This window comes from Sebastes umbrosus, chromosome 12 (assembly GCF_015220745.1).
Source record: "Sebastes umbrosus isolate fSebUmb1 chromosome 12, fSebUmb1.pri, whole genome shotgun sequence".
Lineage (NCBI taxonomy): Eukaryota > Metazoa > Chordata > Actinopteri > Perciformes > Sebastidae > Sebastes > Sebastes umbrosus.
The window spans coordinates 28,402,498-28,424,859 of record NC_051280.1 but is presented as its reverse complement, the minus strand read 5'-3'; the positions used below and the strand labels follow the sequence as shown (position 1 = coordinate 28,424,859).

The window sequence follows — 22,362 nt, the reverse complement described above, 5'->3', positions numbered from 1 at the left end:
AAATGCAGTATTGGGACATACTACTTCACCTTGACCTTTGACCCTCTTGCTCATATATCTGCTGTGCAGAGGATTGTGGGTCAGAACAGCCAGAAAAGCATGCTTACTTGCATTCTGCAAAATGCGACCAGATGTAGTAAGACATGGTATTTTTAGCATACTGCATTTGACATACTATGTATTAGGACATACTAAATCTTTTTCTGTCATACTAAATAGTATGGTAGTATGGGTATTGGAACGAACAGTGTTAAAATTCACAATCTCCGCTTCCTGGAATGAATCATAGGTTGATAACCCCTCCCTGCTCGTCCTGCTCTCAAACACACAGAGCTGCACTCGGCCCTCTTATTTCCTTGTTCCCTCCCCCTTCAGATCTACAGTTTGAAAGTGGGTGTAACCGACATGGTGAGAGCTGAAAGGCCCCATTCACTGCACAAACACATGTTGTTTAGATCAGAGCTCAGACTAGATTCACTTCTTAGGAAGTGAAACTCAGATAGTCGTTGCTACTGAGAGGTGAAATGGCGCAGAAAGGAGTTCAGCTGGAGCAGGAAACCTTCTCTTGTTCCATCTGTCTGGATCTACTGAAGGATCCGGTGACTATTCCCTGTGGACACAGCTACTGCATGAACTGTATTCAAAACCACTGGGATGGAGAGGATGAGAAGAAGATCTACAGCTGCCCTCAGTGTAGGCAGACCTTCACACCGAGGCCTGTTCTGATGAAAAGCACCATGTTAGCAGATTTAGTGGAGGAAATGAAGAAGACTGGACTCCAAGCTGCTCCTGCTGATCACTGCTATGCTGGACCTGAAGATGTGGCCTGTGATGTCTGCACTGGTAGGAAACTGAAAGCCTTCAAGTCCTGTCTGGTGTGTCTGGTCTCTTACTGTGAGAAACACCTCCAGCTTCATTACGATGTGGCTCAATTAAAGAAACACAAGCTGGTGGAGCCCTCCAAGAAGCTCCAGGAGAACATCTGCTCTCGTCACGACGAGGTGATGAAGATTTTCTGTCGTACTGATCAGCAGTGTATCTGTTATCTCTGCTTAATGGATGAACATAAAGGCCACGACACCGTCTCAGCTGCAGCAGAAAGGACTGAGAGGCAGAGAGAGCTGGAGGTGAGTCGACTCAACATCCAGCAGAGGATCCAGGACAGAGAGAAAGATGTGAAGCTGCTCCAACAGGAGGTGAAGGCTGTCAATCGCTCTGCCGATAAAGCAGTGAAGGACAGTGAGAAGATCTTCACCGAGCTGATGCGTCTCATGAAGAAAAGAAGCTCTGATGTGAAGCAGCAGGTCAGATCCCAGCAGAAAAGTGAAGTGAGTCGAGTCAAAGAGCTTCAGGAGAAGCTGGAGCAGGAGATCACTGAGCTGAAGAGGAGAGACGCTGAGATGAAGCTGCTGTCACACACAGAGGATCTCAACCAGTTTTTACTCAACTACCCATCACTGTCACCGCTCAGCGAGTCGACATCCAGCATCAATATCCGTCCTCTGAGCTACTTTGAGGACGTGACGGCGGCTGTGTCAGAAGTCAGAGATAAACTACAGGACGTTCTGAGAGAGAAATGGACAAACGTCTCACAGACAGTGACTGAAGTGGATGTTTTACTGTCACAACCAGAGCCCAAGACCAGAGCTGGATTCTTGAAATATTCACGTGAAATAACACTGGATCCAAACACAGCAAACACATGGCTGTTATTATCTGAGGGGAACAGAAAAGCAACAGTAATGTCAGAACAGTCTTATCCTAGTCACCCAGACCGATTCACTGAAGGTCCTCAGGTCCTGAGTAGAGAGAGTCTGACTGGACGTTGTTACTGGGAGGTGGAGTGGAGAGGGACAGCAGTTTATGTAGCAGTCGCATACAAGAGTACCAGCAGAGCAGGGGGGCCAAATGAATGTTTGTTTGGATGGAATGACAAATCTTGGGCGTTAGATTGTGACCAAAACAGTTATACATTTTTCTACAACAATGTCCAAACCCCCGTCTCAGGTCCTCGGTCCTCCAGAGTAGGAGTGTACCTGGATCACAGTGCAGGTGTTCTGTCCTTCTACAGCGTCTCTGAAACCATGACTCTCCTCCACAGAGTCCAGACTACATTCACTGAGCCTCTCTATGCTGGACTTTTCCTTTTAGGTTATGATGTCACTGCTGAGTTCTGTAAACTGAAATAGACAGAAGTCATTTGAGGCACAGCGGGTTCAATTCTGTGTTTTAACTCTTTTTAAACTCGTTTTGTCTCCATGTTTGTTGATCTCTATTTTTTTTTTCATATAATAGACAAAGTAAGCACAGTTTACAAACTCTTAAAGGAATAGTTTGACATTTTGGAAAGTGTGCTTATTCACTTCCATGTTGAGAGTTAGATAAGAAGAGCCAGCAGACGGTTATCTTAGCTTAGCATAAAGACTGGAAACAGCTAGTCCGGCTCTGTCCGAAAGTAACGTCCCAGCACCTCAATATCTCACCAATGAACACATTATACTGTATCTAGTTTGTTAAATCTGTACAAAAACCAAAGTGTAAAACCATTAAGTTGTGGTTTTACAGGGGGTTATGTACCGGACTGTGGGCATAGTCAGTTCCTGGAGTTGGGTTGTCACTAAGTTGCCAGGCAACCAGCGGAGACTTCAGGAAGTTACTGCTCCTAGTCAAAAAAAAAATCCTGTAAAACCACAGCTTGTCATTTTTACACTTTGGTTATTTGTACGGATCAAACACATGAGACTTGTTAAATAGTGATCTTTAGAGGTGCTGGTTGGTGGATTTCTTTATTACCTTTGGGCCGAGCCAGGCCAGCTGATATGACAGATATGAGAGTGGTAACAGTCTTTTCATCTAACTCTCAGCAAGAAAGCAAATAAGACAATTTTCAAAATGTTGTAATGTTACTTTAATGTCTCTCTAATGTGAAAAGGAATTGCTCTGTTTTTGTCATGAGGACTTTCTAGTTGGTTGGTTGGCTCTCTGTTCCTGTCTCCAGCCCCAGGCTATGTACTATCCTCACACTCCCCAAACCTGCCATCCTCCAACCATCCACTAGATGCCCTCAGACGTCCACGCCCACCTACACACCTGTTCCCACTTTCCCTCATCAGCCCTGCTGTTCATAACCGGCCCTTTTTCACACACTCCTTGCTAGTTTGTCAAAGTTGCCGTATGCCTCATGCCTTTGAGTTCCATCTGATCTGTTTTGTTTTTTTCTGGTTACCTGTTCTGGATGTACCTGCCTGTTTATCTGCTGCAATAAATCATATCAGTCTGCCTGCCTAGTCTGCATTTTGGGTCTTATTCCTGTTACCCCGCATACACCAGCCATTTTGAATAGAGGACAAAATAACCTCCCATCTCCAGTTGAATGAACTGTAAAGGCACTACACAAGTCACAGAAAGAAATACAAATTAGTCGTTAATGTTTTTTAAAACACCTTGAAACAAACACTTTATAAATGTATTTTCTTTTTAATGGAGAACAACAATATACAGGTTAATTCTACATTCAGGTAATTAATCAGAAGTAGCAACGTTTCAAATCCACAGCAAATATGCAAAACTGATTAAATGGAGTAATACTGCATATAATACGAGTACAGGTGAAAAACAAATGTGTTTCTGGTGTGATTAATAATATCTCATCATGATTTATTTGGATTAGTATATTAATACCCCAAAATGCTTGCACACATTCTAATGAATACAGGCCAGCACTTGAAACTCTTGTTATAGTGATGTAGTAGCACAGCATATCACTCCCAGATCCTGCACGAGATTGACAGAAGCAGAAACTGAACCGGAAGGAAAAATGTTTGGACAGTAACGTGACTGAGGTTTGCTCACCAGCAGTGCTCAACATCCTCCGACTCTGTCTGGTCTGACAGTAACCGTCAGCACATCCGACCTCTCCGCACACATCCGTCTACAGGCTCCTGCAGGCAGGTTTTACACCGTAGACTTCATTAATGGGAGGAGACAGGGTGGCACTGGCTACGTTATCCACACAGAGGACGGAGGTGTGGAGATGCTGGCAGAGAAACCCCAAATCTGATTACTGTTTAAACAGATTCCACCGCTCAGCGTGCTGCTGTGTATGTTCTGCTGTCAAAGTAAAAACATTTCACCAAAAGTAAAATACTAAATAAGAAGAGAGAAGCAAGTAAAAACACTCGTAATGTAACTGGCATCCTAATTATCCGTCCCGCCATGATGACTGTGGTTGCCAGACTGCTGCTGCTGAGGATGATGATGATGATGATGAGAGGGATGATGCTGAGGATGGTGATGGGGATGGTGATCGTGATCGTGAGGATGAACAGTTTTATTCCGCCTTGTCTCACGCTGATGTTGGGACTGGTTATGATGACTAGTATTATGGTGTTGGTGTTGATGAGAACCATGAGGATGATGATGATGGCTGTGATGATGGGTCGTCCCAGGAGCTAGCTCTACCACCTCTGGCTCATCAGTGTCCAGTTGACTTGTAGTTGTCTCATTCCTGCCACTTGATAAAGTAGAATTAGCCTGGGAAAGATAAAATAACGTCTTATAATGATACTCTGTTTTTTTAGTTTAAAGCTGCAGAAATTGCATGAATTTGGCCACTTTGAGGGCAGCAGAACAAGTCATTCTGACATATTATGCTGTCAAGTTGCTAGTGTAGTCCGTCAAGTGCAGCTTTAAAGGAGCAGTGTGTAGCATTTAGGGGAATCCATTCGCAGAAACGGAATATAATATTAACTAGAATGGCACTCGGAGAGCGCAGACCTCCGCCCCCCCTCTCCGTTCAGCTTGCGCCATCATCCACGTGTATTTTTGTAGCGGAGCATCGTAAAACACTTCATTCAAACTGGACAGAAACAAAATAAAACTCACCGAAACCGTCGCCCTTACTCTTTCCAACAATCAAGTGTGCTTTGGTCGAACTCAACTGTAATTTCACAGAGTTTAATGAATCTACAGTCATCGTCATTGGTTTGTGGACTGCCGTTTTGAAGCCTTGAGATGGCCGTTGCCATCTTGTTTTTTTGCAACCAGAAGTGACACAAGGGGGTGGAGCTAAGTACAACCACACGCTGAATAAGACATTTTTAGGCGACCAAAAAGGTTATAATATAACTTTCATGAACTAAAAACACACTGTGAAAGGGTTCAAGTTGTAAGACGAAAACACGGACAACTCCCAGACCGGACAACGCCGTGGTAGCAACCTGTCAATCACAAGGTAGCCACGCCCTAAAGCATCCCCTGCTTTATGGTCTATTTGACTCTAAATGGGACCATAATTTACTAAATGAACATCATGCTGTATTGAAGAAGACTTGAAACTAGCAAGAGTGAGAAGTAGGTTCATTTTCTCATAGACTTCAGACTTCTTTTTGCAACCAGAGGAGTCGCCCCCTGCTGGTTGTTAGAAAGAATGCAAGTTTAAAGAAATTCCTCATTAGCTTCACTTTTCAGACCCCGGAGGTAGCCCACTACTCTTCCCGGAGCTGGCCGCCATGTTTCTATAGTAGCCCAGAACAGGCAAGCTAAACACTGGCTGTACATAGGGCAATTCACGTTTTTACGCTTTCGCGTCGATCACCGTAACACGATTGGCACACGGGAGAAGTATCAGTTGGTTGCAATCTGCAACCTCACTGCTAGATGCTGCGAAATCCTACACACTGCACCTTTAACTAAAAGGGGGTATGAGTGAGTATTTCATACTAAACACTGAAAATCACTTGTGTGTGTTGTGATTACTCACAGTACAATTGCAGATGTTTTTCTGATAAGTGGCTCTGATTGCAGCCTCTACGTAGACGTAATGCAGGAAACTGTAAGGCAGCACTATGTGGAAGGTGAGCAGACCACACCTGGAGGAAAAGGAGAAAAAAAGTGAGAGAATCGTAATGTAGATGAGCACTGCAATTTCTTTCTTGGTTCCTTTTCATAATATGATGCATTAAAAATGAAATGTTTTTTACCTCTAAAATTCCTTTCAAATACCATGCCATGCCCTTCCAAAACACATTATTTTTTTGTATTTCCTACAATGTGTGATGTCAAAATCATGGCTTGAGACCCTAAAAAGTGGCAAGCCAAGGGGGCTGGGGGTAATATTGTATGCATTTTATGTTTGCACTCATCAAAGAGCTATAAGACCAACTGGAGTTGTGACATTAAAAATATATCATAATTTGGTCTACATGTGTTGAAGAAGCCTTACCTATCATAGATCAGGAAGTCATCTTTGTCGCCATCCAGAGCCTCCCACACGTCATCTTGAAGGGGAGTCTGCTGGTAGACGGGGACACCAGGAGGCGCTCTTCTCTTCAGCTCCCAGTACATGGCTCTGGACTGAGCGTCGCGCTCATTTACTATCATAAAAGACACCTCTGTCAGGTTGCTGCGGTTCAGCTTGTCACGCAGGCCTCCAATCCTACAGAGGCACAGATTGAGAAAGAGACAAAGTAAGAAAAAGTCTGATATGTCAAAGTGTCCCAGAAAGCAACAACAGTTTGTGTCAGTGAGCCAGCATGTACAATACCAGGACCCTGAAAGTGAGGCAGCTAAATGGAATTCAGACACCATTCATTACCCCCGCCAAATAGGTTGTTGGTTTGTTAGCAGGATTATGGAAAAACTACTGGTCCGATTTTCTTGAAACTTGGTGGAAGGGCGTAGCATTGGCGAAGGAAGAAGCACTTCAATTTGTGGAAACAGCTTTGGCGGCGGTCTACACTCTCCAAGTGCCTTTCTGGTTCACCCGATCCAGTCATTAAATGTGCATTAGCAGTAGTTATAAGCCTCATAGATGTGGGTCCGTAGGGCCCTGCTACACCCACTAGTAGATTTTATCATCTATTCACATGGTCAATCACCGACTGAAGGAATAAAAGAAGACGACAGCGACCATAGTAAATATGGCAGGAACAGAAGCAGAAGCCAGGTGCTGTAGTATAGACAGCGTGAAACTCCATATGGGGTGGAGGTCAGGACGATGGATGGGACACAAAACCCAGGGCTTTCTGGTGTAGTTGTCTTTGTTTTCCCAAGTGTTACGTTTCACTTTCACTTTTCAAACGTGGTTATTTTAAACCTAAACACAATCTTTTTCCCTAAACCTACGTGGTCTTGTTGCCTAAACCTAAAGAAGCTGTTTTGTTTATGTTCAAAACGTAACGTTTCACGCAGTTTTACAACGTGATAGAACGTGCAGCTTTTAAGTTTCGCTTTCACTTTTACAATGTAGTCATAGCAGGCCCCTACTGACCCACATTTACAATAGTTATAGCGACAGATAACGCACATTTAATGGGCTGATAACAGTCGAATCGGGCGTCCAGTTTATCTATTGGTTTGTTTGTCTGTTTGTCAGCAGGATTACGGAAAAACTAGTGGCTCGATTTTCAGGAAACTTGGTGGAAGGGTGTAGCATGGGCCAAGGAAGAACCCATTCAGTTTTGGAGCGGATTGGCCTTGGAGAGTGCTCTTCCACTTTTATTATTTACACCTGTGCTTTTCCTACTGTGAAAAGTCAAAATGTGTTCTGTGAAAAAGGACTGTTCAGGTTAACTCTGGCCAAATCTTTGTATTGTCCCAACATGTTTAAATATTTCTTAACCCTAAAAGACGTTTTAAATGATCATCTTGCTAGTTTAAAATGTCAATTTTAGACATTGCATATGAGTCTGTTTTCTTACTTGGAGGCCTGAGTGAGACAGAACTGTCAGCTGGCCTTTAGCAGCGCCACCACAACCACATTTCCCAGCAGCTCTTGCATGGGTGATTGTCCCTTTATTGTCCACTTGGGGGCGGATTTGCAGATCCTGGAGGCGTCATTGTCCCCCTCCACCATCAGACTGACGTGCGAGGCCAACAGCAGACCTGGCAGGGCCGCGTACAGCCACAGCGATGAGAGAGAGCTCATTGTCCCTCCCTGGCTGGCTGGACTCAATCTACCTGACGAGAAAGATGTCCAGTACTCTGTTACCAAAAGGCACTTTGCACACTTTCACACAGGTGAGACATGTAGCCCTTTAAACACCAATTTAAACACCAATAAACCATATTTTGAGACATGCATATAATTAAACACGAATCTAAAGAAAGAAAAGTTATGAATTCAGTGAAGGTAAGTCATCATCAACCTTAGATCTATACAAAACTTAAAGCTTCTGCATTGTATATAATTGGAATCATCATGAATGCAGTCTGTAGACTACAACAGTGCAGGGCAGCACGTGCACAGTCTGGGATAAAAGCAGATTCAGTCTTTGGCAGGCTTCCCCTGCCCTGAACCAAATGTCCAGTCAGTCTGATCCCCCGAATAATTAAAAGAGTAAACCCTCATTGTCTCTCTCATCGCATGTGGAGATAATCAGCAAAAAGAGTTTATTATGGGGTAAACAGCCAACAGACAACAGAAGAATGTCGGGGGGGCAAACGGGACAGACAGGCTGGCAGGCAGAAAGACAAAGAGAGGCTGGGACAGAGACGTTTACAGCCACAGTGGCATCCAGACTGACTGCATAAAACACATAAACGTGCCCTTTTTGGTAGTCAATTTAAAATTACTTTAACTTTTAACTTTTTTTACATTGCAAATTTGATCTCAATCAGTAGATCAGTGTCTGGAAAACAACCTCTCAGCTCCAGTTTGACCAACATGAATGGTATTTGCAGTGGCTACCTGCTGAATTCAGATTAAGTGGCTAAAAGTGCATTAACAATGCTTGGGATTTATTAACTATTTTGAAAACTATAAGTCGTTTTAGAAAAAGAAAAAAAAATACCTCTCTAATGCAAAAACTTCAAATCAAATCAAATTGGTTATAGTATATTTTGTAATTTACCTCTCAAAATAAAAGACTGACAGTTATTAACTCATTTAAGCCCAAAAACAAACACAGTCCAAACTTACCTCTGTCCACTCCCTGTCCTGTGACCCACATAAACACAGGCAGTAAACCCCTGTTGGTTTTAAAGCCTGTGGGGTTGACTAAGCACTTCCCCCAAATCAAACAGACAGAGAGAGAGAGACACACACACACACACAGAGAGAGAGAGAGAGAGAGAGAGAGAGAGACTCTTGGTGTGACAGGATTTTAACTTGAAAGTAGAGCTTCGCAGGTGCACCATACTATGTTCAATATGGGCCTTTTTCACTGCATGAATTTAGACTTGCGAGCAGGAAAAGCACAGGAGAAACATTAAAGCGGCAGTAGGCAGAATATTTTTGCCATCATTGGGGAAAAAATGTAATTATATGCTTATGCTTTCAGCATATTGTAATTCAAGTGCTCTGAGAGAAAACTAGACGTCTGCTCCTCCTCATGGCTCTGTTTTCAGGCTTTAAAAAATCGAGCGTTCCTATTGGCTGTTCATTCAATGGAGGCAGCTGTCAATCACTCCCAAACTCCAATCAAACGGTCAAACTAGGCAGCGCTGATCAAATATGAATCAATATTATGTTACTGTAATGCCTATTTCTGGCCTCTAATGTTTTCAGAAACATCTTGTAGTGCACTGTTTAGCTGTAAAATGATCAAATTTGCTCTGGCTGGTGGGCGGTGCTTGGTATTTCCTCAACTGATCTCAACATGGCTGCCGGGTCACAAACTTTCTCATTTTACAGCTAAACAGTACACTGCAAGATGTTTCTGAAAACCTTAACTTTTTCTCTAGCACCGACATTAGGTACTATTTTAATTAGTGCAATATTTGGTTTATGTGTTATGGTAAATATTGTAAATACCTAAACATCAGCATGTTAGCATTTTCATTAGCTCAAAGCACCGCTGTCCCTTCAGAGCCCCTAGCGTGACTGTAGACTCTTAGCCTTGTTTACCATCAAATAACTTCTCCTACGTGATATTGATCTCATGTCTGAGTATATTTACTTTACTATGCATGACTCAGGCTGTTGACTGTGTAGAGGTGAACGCCACCGTGTGACAAACAAAACCACGGTTGCACTTTCGTAACAGGCGAGAGGCCAAAATCAATGACGATCGGCACGACAAAGTCATAGTGAAAGACTCGCCGCATAGAGGTGTATTGTCGGTCAGAGACGTTAAATGTACTGCATGTACTGTAAAGCTGCATGGGTCAGTCTTCACAAACCTGCACTCACTTGTCGTATTAATCTTTCTACCTAAATGTTGTCTTCGTATTGCAGTTCAGCTCAGGTAACAAGCCAACTGCAAAACAAATATCTAATCTGTCATGTGAGTGATTTGCTCAAAGTCCAACCTAAAGTAAAAAGTCGCTATTTGTTTGATGCAGGGTAAAGATAACTTGGACAGAAGCTACACATCTGATAGGCCAGTGTGGGTACAGTATTTAGTTAATACAGTGGTATTTAAGGGGACTTGTGGTTAGGTTTTTTTTTCCACTAGTAGAGTTCATGTCAGTTGTCATGCAACCAGTGCAGTGATGGCAAAAAATGATGTTTATTTGTTACCATAAGCTGCCCGATATGCATGTCACACACAATGAAAAACACAGGTAATTCTTCACAATCACTTTATTTTCTCACAGTGCCAGTGTTGTTTTGGATACTGAATGTGCTGTGACTAGCCTGAGCTCTTTTTGATACCCTTTGTGATAAATACAACTGCACCGCAAGTCTGAACACTTCAAGCCAGAAATTTACAACCTATCTAGTGTAGAATCACACTATTACCAAAGGAGGGCTTACTTTTATTTCCTCGTTGTCTATACACACTTTTAAGGGTGTGCTCCCCCCCAATAAATTCTAAAATTCGTTACCAAAGGTTTCTGTTTTGCAAATGTGATCAAAATAGGCTACATGAATTAAGGATATCACCCCTAATTTTGCTGACAGCATTTGAATGATTTGTAGATTCAAACAGCAAAGTCAGAGACCAAACCGCTCTGATTATGTTTAAATGCAAACCTCTTTTTATACTCTCACTTCTATCATAGGTGTCATAAATACTTTGGGTGAATTCTAACAAAAAAATAAAGCTTGCATAATGTACAGGAAACAGTTTATACATGCCATAGTCCTCGTAGTATCAGAATACTCAAGCTACCTAACCCGGGATAGGAGTTTATTTGCTCTCAGTTCATTTGAGTATCCGGAGTACTTCCAGGGTTTTATTGTGCCTGTAAACACCGTCAGTGAAACGCGTTAAATTAGCTGTGAACACAAGCAAAGTGCAAATTATGTCCACACTGTCCACACAATCCCACACTCCACGGTAGTCTTCTTAGTCACAGACTGCGTCGTACAGCTCCTCACATGCTGCAGCATCTTCATCATGGTAAGAAACACCGTAAGCGTAAACCTCGGCTAACTGCGAGCCCCAGCATCTCACATCGGTTGAGCAAAGCCAAGTCTTAGTGGTGCAGATCACAACCCGGAGTCAGCTCGCAGTCTCTGTCAAGCGAAGCATACATTTATATTGACGCTTAAGTCTTTCAGTTGTCTGTAGTTTTCACGCAAACTGCCACGGTCAGCCCAATACACGTATGAGTTCCTCCTCGTCGTTGTCCCCGACGCCTTCTGTGGGACTGTCACATGTGGCCATGAGCCCCAGGCCCAGCTCTGCCAGCTCCTCGCAGCTCATGTCGGTCGTCACCATGATCTTAGTCTCCAGGCGGTTACACAGAGTCCTGTAGGAAGGCAGAGGGTACCCCAGCTCCCTCAAGTACTCGTAGCCTTTCGTGCCGACCGCACAGCGGATCTTTCGGGCCTTCAGGATGGTCTCCGGAGACCAGACGGCGCGACGGGAGCGTTTGGTGAGCGACAGGGCGCGGATCTGGTCCTCGTACAGGAAGTTCTGGAGGCCCTTCTCGATCCGGTCGAGCCGATACAGACGCTTCTTCATCTCCTCTGCCTGAGAGAGAAGAAAACTGTTTATTAGGGCTATTTATGGAACATTCACACTTATGATTCCCCAACTGATTTCCTTTCTCAATTGTGTATCTTTTTGAAGTGGGGTTGTATGAGGTACTTATCCATAGTCAGTGTATTACCTACAGTAGATGACTGTCGCCACTTTCGTTAGTTCAGATTCACCCAAGTCACACAATAACACAAACAAACTAACCGATCAAGGCAGCGGTAGAACAGCAACCCCTGTGTTCTGCGAGGTAAAATTACTGTTTTTTTCAATGGAGTCTGGTTGCTTTGGCGAGAGAATTAGATAACGGCTTCAGTTCCCCATTGGAAACATAGACTGTATAGCTGTCTGACGTTTGGTTCCGTGCAATAACTCCTGTCTGCTTCTCCAAACTGGGGGTGTGCCGACCGTCATCTACTGTAGGTAATACACTGACTATGGATAAGTACCTCATACAACACTTCAAAACACCTGCCCACATCAAAGTCAATAATCAAATAACTAGGGGATGTATGCTAATGACAAGTTAGAATATAAGAACAAGCATAAAAATTGTCGTACTTTTTCTCATAACATCTGACCTAATGGGGATGATTTATTGGTGTCAAAATACAGCACACTGTTCCTTCAAAGAAAAGTAATTTGTTGAAAGAGACACCAGCAGCCATCCTACCTCCTTCTGTAGCCTCGCAGTGTGCTGCATCTCCTGCTCCAGCTGTTTCTTGAGGAGGTGACACTGTGTGCAGGGCTGCTGGTCCTCTGCAGTCCCATCCGCATCCTCCTCCAGGCCAGGGAGAGGGGTGCGTCTGGCATAGCCGTGGTCCCCGAAACTCAGCTCCTTCTCCACTACAGACACAAAGCCAACGCCTGGTAACTAGTATTATATTTCCTGTCTGGAATCTGGTGCATTTTGCACAAATTTCAACATTGATAAAATTAACTGATCCCTTTTCGTTGCATATTTACCTGGCTCAGGTTTCATGGGCAGCAAGATGTATGAAGTAGTGACTGCTGGGTAAGGAGGGTCTCCGATGCTGAACAGAGTAGGGATGGCATTTGGCTTCAGCTTCTTTCCCCCAGCTGGAGACCTCGCTATCTCCTCAAACTGGCTGTTCTCAAAGTGGTCCTGGAACAAGACAGGAAAACATACATTTCATCCAATTAATGATACACCCAAACACAAGAGCTAATGCTGCACAATTAATCGAATAATAATCGCGATATTGGCTTCCCACAATTAAATGAACATGATCAACTACGATATTGATGTTTAAAATGCAAGCTCAGCTTATATGAAACTCAAGAGCTTTCGAAACTAACAGCCGGTGATCGAGACGTTTTGGTTTCACTCTTGAGGAGCTGCAAAAAGCTTTCCTGAATGTTGCTGCTGCAGTCCAGCCTCTTAATTTTGCTCTCAAAGTGCACCAGGTTGATGCATTTAACTTTGTATAAATATTAAAAATAAATATAAATATTCCTGTAATTTTTCCATATTGAAATATAAAATATAAAAAGTGGCAGTTTCTATTTTAATGTATATATTGTTGTTTGTGCTGTATGTTTTTTAATGGACTTCGAGTCTGTCAATAAAGATGAATTGAATTGAACAGAAACAAATATTGCAGTTTTTTTCCAACGTTGTGCATCCCTAATTTGTACTTCTGCAGGGATGTATGTAGCACAGCATGGAAGTGAAAGCAAGGCTCTGCTTATTTAAATGTGCAAGTGCAATAAAAAATATATTGTTGCCAAAATCAATGAATAATCCTGATAAATAATCATGATCTCAATATTGATCAAAATAATCTTGATTATCATTTCGGCCATGATCGTGCAGTGAATGCAAAGCTCAAATGTGGCAGAAGGAAAGCAATGTTATGGTGACAATCAAGTGAACCCAGAAGATAATTTACCACTATAAATAAATAAATAAACAAAACTCTCCTTTGATGCATTGTCCTATCCAATTGAACTTTGTTTTCTTCTTTTGAACTGATGCACTTGACTCTAGGTCACAAACATGTCAGTCTCTGTGTAAACCTAGAATATAGCTATATATATATATATATATATATATATATATATATATATATATATATATATATTGTAATACATGTAATTTTTCATATTGAAATATATATATATGGAATGGAAAACAAATATATTTCCAACATCATGCAGCCCTAATTTGTACTTCTGCAGGGATGCAGCACAGCATGGAAGTGAAAGCAAGGTTTTTTAAGGTCTGTTTACTTAAATGTTAAAGTGCAATAAAAATATGTTGTAGTTAAAATCAATGAATAATCGTGAAAAATAATCATGATCTCAATATTGATCAAAATAATCTTGATTATCATTTCGGCCATGATCGTGCAGTGAATGCAAAGCTCAAATGTGGCAGAAGGAAAGCAATGTTATGGTGACAATCAAGTGAACCCAGAAGATAATTTACCACTATAAATAAATAAATAAACAAAACTCTCCTTTGATGCATTGTCCTATCCAATTGAACTTTGTTTTCTTCTTTTGAACTGATGCACTTGACTCTTGGTCACAAACATGTCAGTCTCTGTGTAAACCTAGAATATAGCTATATATATATATATATATATATATTGTAATACATGTAATTTTTCATATTGAAATATATATATATGGAGTGGAAAACAAATATATTTCCAACATCATGCAGCCCTAATTTGTACTTCTGCAGGGATGCAGCACAGCATGGAAGTGAAAGCAAGGTTTTTTAAGGTCTGTTTATTTAAATGTTAAAGTGCAATAAAAATATGTTGTAGTTAAAATCAATGAATAATCGTGAAAAATAATCATGATCTCAATATTGATCAAAATAATCTTGATTATCATTTCGGCCATGATCGTGCAGTGAATGCAAAGCTCAAATGTGGCAGAAGGAAAGCAATGTTATGGTGACAATCAAGTGAACCCAGAAGATAATTTACCACTATAAATAAATAAATAAACAAAACTCTCCTTTGATGCATTGTCCTATCCAATTGAACTTTGTTTTCTTCTTTTGAACTGATGCACTTGACTCTTGGTCACAAACATGTCAGTCTCTGTATAAACCTAGAATATAGCTATATATATATATATATATATATATATATATATATATGTATAAATATTATAAATAAATATAAATATTGTAATACATGTATTTTTTCATATTGAAATATATATATATAGAGCAGAAAACAAATATTTCCAACATCATGCAGCCCTAATTTGTACTTCTGCAGGGATGCAGCACAGCATGGAAGTGAAAGCAAGGTTTTTTAAGGTCTGTTTACTTAAATGTTAAAGTGCAATAAAAATATGTTGTAGTTAAAATCAATGAATAATCGTGAAAAATAATCATGATCTCAATATTGATAAAAAATAATCGTGATTATCATTTTAGCCTTAATCGTGCAGCCCCAACAAGAGCATACAGTGAGTGCAAAGTTCAAGTGTGGCAGAAGGAAAGTAATGTTGTGGAAGATAATTTACCATTATAAATAAATAAATAAAACTCTCTTTTGATGCATTGAACTTTCTTTTGAACTGATGCACCTGACTCTAGGTCACCAACACATCAGTCTCTATGTAAACCTGGCATATAGCTCTATAACATGTTATAGGTTTATAGCTACCTGACAGAGTCTGGAGTGAGGAGTTGGCTCGAAGTCACGTCGACAGTTCACAACCCATTTCTTCTTCCTGACCGGGTCTTTAGGGAACCTAAACAGCTGTTTACCTATACTGGTTGAATTGGAGCAGTTTGGTGCAGAACAGCCTCCCATAGTGAAGGTTAAAAACAAAACAGAGAAGCTAAATTTAGCAAAACGTCAAGAAGATAGCTGGGCTTGGGCTGTGCAAAGAAGCTCAGCTGAGGATCTTAATCATTACTTTTAGCTCACTAACGCTACATAAAAACAAGAAAAAGTTACATAAGCATCAAATAAGAATTTAATGGAAACCAGAATGCTGCCCTGTAGACTTTTACATCCTTTTATATGGCTACAATTTAAAATACTTCATCGAAGATAAAAATGTTTCTGACTTTGTTTGAGCCAAAATGGCGCACTTCAACCTCGACAGTTAAGTCTAGTGACGTATTGTTTATGTGCTGTCCGTCGTAAACGCCTGCTTGGAATTTTTATTGAAAAGCAAAAAAAATCAAACGTAAGAGTAAAATTAAAACATAAAATACACGATTTATAATTAAAATTGTGTATTAATAAATTGTGAATATTTCGTGCATGTATTTAGTGACAAATTCTTTTTATTTGCTCTCAGGTGAAGTAGCCCGACTACTATGGGCTTTTTTGTCACAGGACCCCGAGAAGCACGTTGAGATGTTTACGGTGGAAGCGCCGTTAGCTGTCGGTTAAAAGCACGGAACGTTTCTGGCGCGAATAAGTTGAGCTGTATGCACATGTTAAGATAAGTTGAGACAAACATGGTGACTTCACTGGTTGTTCCAGTTATTGACGTCCAGAATGATAACTTCAGAGAGCTTTGGCCTGCTATGGTGCTGGCCATTAAAACGGCTTCCTTCATTGCAGTGGACACGGTGAGTGCAGGTGTGTGTGTGTGTGTGTCTGTTCAGCGTGTTACCTGAGTTAAATGGGCACTTATGTATGTGAAATTTTAGTTTTAAAAAGTCATAACTTGTCCCGAGGTGAGATCCAACATGTGAACAAAACTGTACATTGAATGCCAACACACACACACACACACACACACACACACACACACACACACACACACACACACACACACTTTTTATTGTCATTGTGTAGTACAACGAAATTAGATGCATAGATGCTAAAAAAGATAATACAATAAAAAAGAGATAGTGCAATATAGATATAAAATATATAATACAATATAAAATATAATAATACAATATGTATATTGATGAGATTACAGTTTTGCCAGATTATTGCACAAAGTGTCCGTCAGATAATTATATAATTATTGCACAGCATCGTATAATTATTGCACAGAGTGATCAGCATGTTATTGCACATATTCGTAACATTAGATTTACAGTAATAACATTGCAAAAGTGACCAATGACCAACTCACACACCCACCACACAGACCCCATTAAGCTGTCATCATCCCAACAGACAAATGGTTTCAGTCCAAAGAGGACTTCTTATTAGTTCCCCATTTTATTGAGAAAAAATATTTAAGTCTCCACACTCACAGAGAAAACTCATGGTGGGTTAGAAGCACCAAACTTCTGTCATTATTACCTGGCAAACCAATTAATACCTAATTAAATTGATTCATCAGACTGAATGAAATACAGACTTACCATGTCTCAAACTCAGTACAACCATTATACAACATGACTGTTTAAAAAACAGTTATATCACATATGCATATCACTGCCTATGCATATGTGATATAACTTACATATGCATAGGCAGTGATATGCATATGTGATATAACATATCACATATGCATACCACTGCCTCCCATACACACATGCACACTCTAATGAGCAGATCTAACCTTTTTCAGACTCTGAACAAATGTCATTACATGCATCTTTGTAACTGCTTTGTCTTACTTTACTTTACATACTTTGTATGTTTGTTTTTCTATGTCACTCTTTGTTTTGTCACACGATTTCACCGATATAAAACTAAAAGTATTAAGTGTTCTCTGTGTTGTTTTAGGAGCTGAGTGGTCTTGGAAACAGGAAAGCCTTGCTGGCCGAGTGAGTAAAAATATTAGTTGTCACTTCTTCCTAACACATACTCACCTGAAAGAGGATCAACAGGTTGTTGTGCGAGAAGCCATGGATGCATAATAATGTGGTTTTGAATCAGTGCCATGTCATCTCTTACTGTATTTAGTTCGCCCTGACCCTCTCTGTCATGTTCCAGATCTATAGAGGACCGATATAAAGCCATAATCCATGCAGCTCGCTCTCGCTCCATCCTCTCCCTGGGAATCGCCTGTTACAAGAAACTGGGCGACAAGGTACTATATGATGATGCCTTCTCCAATTCCATAAATCATGTATACTTTTGTCCATATATCAAATGATTATTATGTATTTCTGATGAGTATGACATATACTGGTAGAAGAATTAGATTAGTTCTCACACATAAGTGATTTGTGAGTATCTATGATCCGTCTCCCACACCATCATCACGTGTCATGTATCTTGTGCATGTCAGATAAGAGAATTTGCAACTGCAGACATCTGTGTTATGACCGTGAAGTTCATCTTCTGCCTCCTCCTCCTCCTTCCGCAGGCTGCAGACACGTACCTGGTCCAGGTGTATAACCTCACCCTGCTGTGTTCAGAGGAGTACATCATAGAGCCCCAGTCAGTCCAGTTCCTGGTTCAGCATGGCTTTGACTTCAACAAGCAGTACGCCCACGGAATCCCTTACTGCAAGGGCAACAATAAGGTGATGATACTTACGTGCTGTTCTGTGTGTCCTGAGCCCACTCTGTTCTGTTCTGTACCCGTCTCTACCCCTCTGTTATGTGTGTGGGGCCACAACAGGCTTTGCACTACATTAACATCTTTGCAATATAAAAAAAATATAAATTTCTAAATTAGTGCTTATCCATTAAGTTTGTTTTTATTTTGATTATTCTTTTTTGTTTATTAATATGGGGATAATCATTATTATTGACATTTCTCTGCTTGCTAAGATGCACACCTCATGACAGGACTATCGCCATCTAGTGGTACAGGGCTCACATTATATTGGACAAGACACAAGTAGACAAATAGTAGACGTAAACAGCTGTTTGGGTCACAGGGCGTTCCGAGAGGATGTTGTATATCGAACAGAACGTACTGTACTGAACGGTATTCACGTACTGTTGCACCCCTATTATATATATACTGTATGTAATATATATGTCATTATTTGATTTCTTACTGTCTTTTCTTTTTCTACCTTCTTTGTTAGGGAGCAACAGACGATCAGGGTGTCCACATCCGGGCCTTATTCACTGAACTGCTGCGTGCCAAGAAACCCCTGGTGCTCCACAACGGCCTCATCGACATGGCCTTCCTCTACCAGGTACCATTGAGTTATATATCAGTGTAAACTGAATATCTTTGGGTTTTGGACTGTTGGTCGGACAAATCCAACATTTGATGATTGACATTGGCCTTTTTTTTCAGTATTTTCTTACATTTTATGGATGAAACAATTAACCAATAAATATATTTGCAGATTAATCGCTGTTATTACTGTTAGTTATTACTACTAGTTATTTTGGAAGTTAATAACAAAACATTACAGATTAAAGCTCTAAAAATGGTCCTTGTCAAGCGTTACCATCAGCTGTGGTAAAAACAAGAGAGTACACACTGTTAAAAACCCTCATGATATATATTATATTACTGCACTGATTAAATGGCTCTGTTTTTATTCTTTGTTATTTTTCTACCAGAGTTTTTATGCACATCTGCCCGACCGATTGGCCAACTTCACAGCCGACCTGTCTGAGATGTTTCCTGCTGGCATCTACGACACCAAATATGTGACTGAATTTGAGCTACGGCTCACTGCCTCCTATCTGGAGTATGCCTATAAGAAATGGTGAGTATTGGCTTAAATCGTCACATTTGAATTGTATCTATGTCAAACATAATGCACAAGATGTCACAATGTAAGAAAATGAAGGATGCGGCTGAAAAGCAGAGCAGAATGGTGTTTCCTCAGTGCATTATTGTGCTGCTCATATCATTACCGTAACAAAGGAAGCTGTGTCGATGTTTCATTTAAAGTGTCTGTTTTAATCAGCAACATGGTCCCTCTCTACTCCCCTCATATTATCTCCTCTTCCTTCCAGTAAGCTGGATAACAGTCGCATCGAGACCTCTGGAGGGACCGGGCCTCACGTTCACGTAGACTTCTGTCAGTATGCCGGTCACATGTCCAGCTATGTGGACTACAGAGTGTGTCCAGCTGTGGCTTCTGCTGAGGGACAGACTGAGATCTGCCAGCGCTTCTCTGTGAGTTTCAACCTTTTTTTACCTAGAAGAATCTTTCAGTGGAAAATGAGATTAAACAGGTTTTAGGTAAAGCCCCTTTCTCTAGGTCAGTGCGGTATGTATTTGTGTGTAAATATTTTTATTAACTTCTCTGTTTTTCTGTTTGTCTGACAGGCGTTTGGCTGGTGTCCGAACGGCACCCAGTGTCCGTTATCCCATGACACTGACCTGATCGTCCTCCAAGATGAGAAAGGTACGGGGGACAAGAAAAGAAAGAGGAGGAGACACCGAGACAAGAAGAGAGGTAGAGGCGAGGCAGCGGAAGACTCTTTCATCTTCGATGGTGCCCCTGAAAACAAAATGCCCCACATGGAGGTGGATCCTAAACAAACGCCAGATGACCAGCAAGAGGTTGCGCCGTGCCCAGAAAGAGGGCCTCTCATGGAGAGCGACGGAATCACCCAACAGAAAGAAGGAGAGGACATGAAGACAGACGGCGAGGGGAACGGAGTGTCTGAAAACAACCCAGACTGCAGAAACCCCGCGACGACAGCCACAACCGATGACGACACAAAAACCAACACGAACGAAGGAGAGGACATGAAGATAGACTGCGAAGGGAACGGAGTGTCGGAAGTTATCCCAGACTGCAGAAACAACGCAACGACAGTCGCAACTGATAACAACACAAAAACCAACACGAACGAAAGCAGAACAGAAGACGGAGGGAGAGAAAAGTTTAGCGTGCAGCCGTCTAAGACTGACGATCAGAAGAAGAAGGCCGACTCAGGAACGCACCGGGCCGGCTTTGACGCCTTCATGACGGGATACATTTTTGCCCACTCGTGTACCCTCACCAAGAAGGAAGGAGTAGGAGCTGTAGAGAAGGAGCAGGAGAAGGAGGAGCAGTTGTGGCTTCCTACGTGTCTCAATAAGATCTACCTCAGCGGCAAGGCAGCTCCTCTCAACGTGGTTAAAAGCACCTTCTCCAAATCCTCCAAGGCCCATGTGCAGAAGATGGAGACGGTATGGGCAGGGAGAGCGTAGTGTGCATACAGCATTATAGTGTAGTGTACATTTGCAGGTTCACAGTTAGGCTATACGGATAGAAATGTTGGTCCACCACACCACAGTCTAGAGCAAAATATCTCAACAACTATTTCATAGATTGCTGTGACATTTTATACTAGAGTTGGGCCGGTGTTAAAATGTTCAGACCGGACAGGTGTACCGAATTTTACCACTAGGCGTCGCACTTGACTCAGCAGCTGCTTTACCAAAACTCTGAGGAGCAGCTTGTCACTAAAGTGAGAATAGATGTCCACCTTAAGTGAGCTAAAGTTGTTGCTAACTCCGGGGTTAACCCTCTTCACTTTAATCAGCAGATTAATCAGCAACACACGAGAACTCGGCTTTTATTTATTCACCGACAGCCTGAGCTGTACACACACACTGCACTGCTCCGTTCACAGCTATAACATTATTGCTAACTTCATTCTCACCGTCAGTCCATGACACACGCTCGCTCCCTCTCTTCCTCGACCATTTGCTAATGTTACCGGGCCGCCTGGCTTGTAATAAACTAGCTGGCGGGAGCCCGTCTTGTCTCGTCACCCCCAAAAACACATGCCGGTGTTATGTTGAAGTCACCGGCCTCTGATCAGCCTGTCAGACACCAGCGGTTCAGTTAGTCCGTTTATAAACAAACATATTATGTTAATCACGTTGTCATTTTGCTTATTATTAATGCAATACAAGCTGGATTTAACGCTGTGACGCTGTCAGCATCTGTTGCTGAAAGGTAGCCTACTTTTTAATTTGCTACAACAGCCAGTTTTAAGTTTGTACACCAGACCGGACCGGCAAAACCGGATATCGACCCTACTCTGTTTTGTACAGACGTTTATGATCCCCAGAGGATGAATCCTACTGACTTCAGTGATCCCCTGACTTTTTCCTCCATCACCATGAGGTTGACAATTTAGTTTTTTAGTGAAATATGTTGACAATTATTGGAGAGATTAGAAACTTCAGTGATCCCTGAGTTTTCTCATCATCAGGTCAAAATTTTAATTTGAGCATTTCATCCTCAAAGAGCCACCAGCTTTTTATTTTGATCATTTCATTGACTTTTTAAGAACAGGGTAATGGTCAGTTTATGTTTGTGGTAGAAACGTTCAGTTCGACAGTGTAGACAATCCAGGGAGATAAAATTACACTTTTTTTCATCCATTTTGGTCTGTTTCATATGCTCTTTAGCAGTCCTCTGTGGATTTTTCACCTACTAATCATACTACAAAGATGAGGATTGATGGTATTTATCCCACATTCCAGATTTTGTACCCTTTTCTGAAGTTCCCTGTGGGATAAATAAACGAATGCTCTTTACCAAGGATTATTTTGTCTTCATTTCATCTTGTGGGTTTATCTGGAGGGATGATCAGAACTAGAATCCCTTTATATAACCAGAACAATAAACCAATAACACAATACACACATTG

The 22,362-nt window shown here is 41.4% G+C and overlaps 4 protein-coding genes across 7 annotated transcripts; 2 read left to right on the top strand and 2 right to left on the bottom strand.

Moving 5' to 3' along the window:
- The first annotated feature begins 456 nt into the window (after window positions 1-456).
- LOC119498341 (tripartite motif-containing protein 16-like) lies at window positions 457-3,282 on the top strand. 2 transcript variants are annotated; one of them, XM_037787135.1, is made up of 2 exons: window positions 461-1,827; window positions 2,396-3,282. In XM_037787135.1, the coding sequence occupies exons 1-2, from the start codon at window positions 525-527 to the stop codon at window positions 2,419-2,421; spliced, it is 1,329 nt and encodes a 442-aa protein (XP_037643063.1). In that variant the 5' UTR covers window positions 461-524; the 3' UTR covers window positions 2,422-3,282. The 2 variants fall into 2 exon arrangements, with proteins under 2 accessions (XP_037643062.1, XP_037643063.1); XM_037787134.1 differs by having other exon boundaries at window positions 457-3,282.
- Window positions 3,283-3,630: 348 nt separating this feature from the next.
- selenop2 (selenoprotein P2) lies at window positions 3,631-9,031 on the bottom strand. 3 transcript variants are annotated; one of them, XM_037787138.1, is made up of 5 exons: window positions 8,917-9,031; window positions 7,701-7,955; window positions 6,224-6,436; window positions 5,762-5,870; window positions 3,631-4,533 (listed from the first exon to the last, which is right to left on the bottom strand). In XM_037787138.1, the coding sequence occupies exons 1-5, from the start codon at window positions 8,949-8,951 to the stop codon at window positions 4,198-4,200; spliced, it is 948 nt and encodes a 315-aa protein (XP_037643066.1). In that variant the 5' UTR covers window positions 8,952-9,031; the 3' UTR covers window positions 3,631-4,197. The 3 variants fall into 3 exon arrangements, with proteins under 3 accessions (XP_037643066.1, XP_037643069.1, XP_037643065.1); XM_037787141.1 differs by having other exon boundaries at window positions 8,921-8,998; XM_037787137.1 differs by having other exon boundaries at window positions 7,701-7,959; window positions 8,921-8,980.
- Window positions 9,032-10,507: 1,476 nt separating this feature from the next.
- Window positions 10,508-15,971, bottom strand: si:ch73-382f3.1 (uncharacterized protein LOC100151273 homolog). The gene is made up of 4 exons (XM_037787270.1): window positions 15,527-15,971; window positions 12,837-12,996; window positions 12,544-12,716; window positions 10,508-11,864 (listed from the first exon to the last, which is right to left on the bottom strand). The coding sequence occupies exons 1-4, from the start codon at window positions 15,674-15,676 to the stop codon at window positions 11,481-11,483; spliced, it is 867 nt and encodes a 288-aa protein (XP_037643198.1). The 5' UTR covers window positions 15,677-15,971; the 3' UTR covers window positions 10,508-11,480.
- A 230-nt stretch (window positions 15,972-16,201) lies between these two features.
- toe1 (target of EGR1, exonuclease) lies at window positions 16,202-22,256 on the top strand. Its single transcript, XM_037787268.1, has 8 exons — window positions 16,202-16,449; window positions 17,570-17,610; window positions 17,780-17,876; window positions 18,156-18,314; window positions 18,828-18,941; window positions 19,318-19,466; window positions 19,720-19,882; window positions 20,036-22,256. Exons 1-8 carry the CDS (start codon window positions 16,336-16,338, stop codon window positions 20,906-20,908), a joined length of 1,710 nt encoding a protein of 569 aa, XP_037643196.1. The 5' UTR covers window positions 16,202-16,335; the 3' UTR covers window positions 20,909-22,256.
- The last annotated feature ends 106 nt before the right edge of the window (window positions 22,257-22,362 follow it).

Excerpts from the sequence above, each read along its gene's own strand:
- si:ch73-382f3.1 (XM_037787270.1), bottom strand. The coding sequence starts at position 15,676 with ATGGGAGGCTGTTCTGCACCAAACTGCTCCAATTCAACCAGTATAGGT. Across the intron at positions 12,997-15,526 it reads CTCACTCCAGACTCTGTCAG|GACCACTTTGAGAACAGCCA; the intron begins GTAGCTATAAAC and ends GTCTTGTTCCAG. Across the intron at positions 12,717-12,836 it reads GCCCATGAAACCTGAGCCAG|TGGAGAAGGAGCTGAGTTTC; the intron begins GTAAATATGCAA and ends TTGTGTCTGTAG.
- LOC119498341 (XM_037787134.1), top strand. The coding sequence starts at position 525 with ATGGCGCAGAAAGGAGTTCAGCTGGAGCAGGAAACCTTCTCTTGTTCC.
- toe1 (XM_037787268.1), top strand. The coding sequence starts at position 16,336 with ATGGTGACTTCACTGGTTGTTCCAGTTATTGACGTCCAGAATGATAAC. Across the intron at positions 16,450-17,569 it reads CCTTCATTGCAGTGGACACG|GAGCTGAGTGGTCTTGGAAA; the intron begins GTGAGTGCAGGT and ends GTGTTGTTTTAG. Across the intron at positions 18,315-18,827 it reads ACTGCAAGGGCAACAATAAG|GGAGCAACAGACGATCAGGG; the intron begins GTGATGATACTT and ends CTTCTTTGTTAG.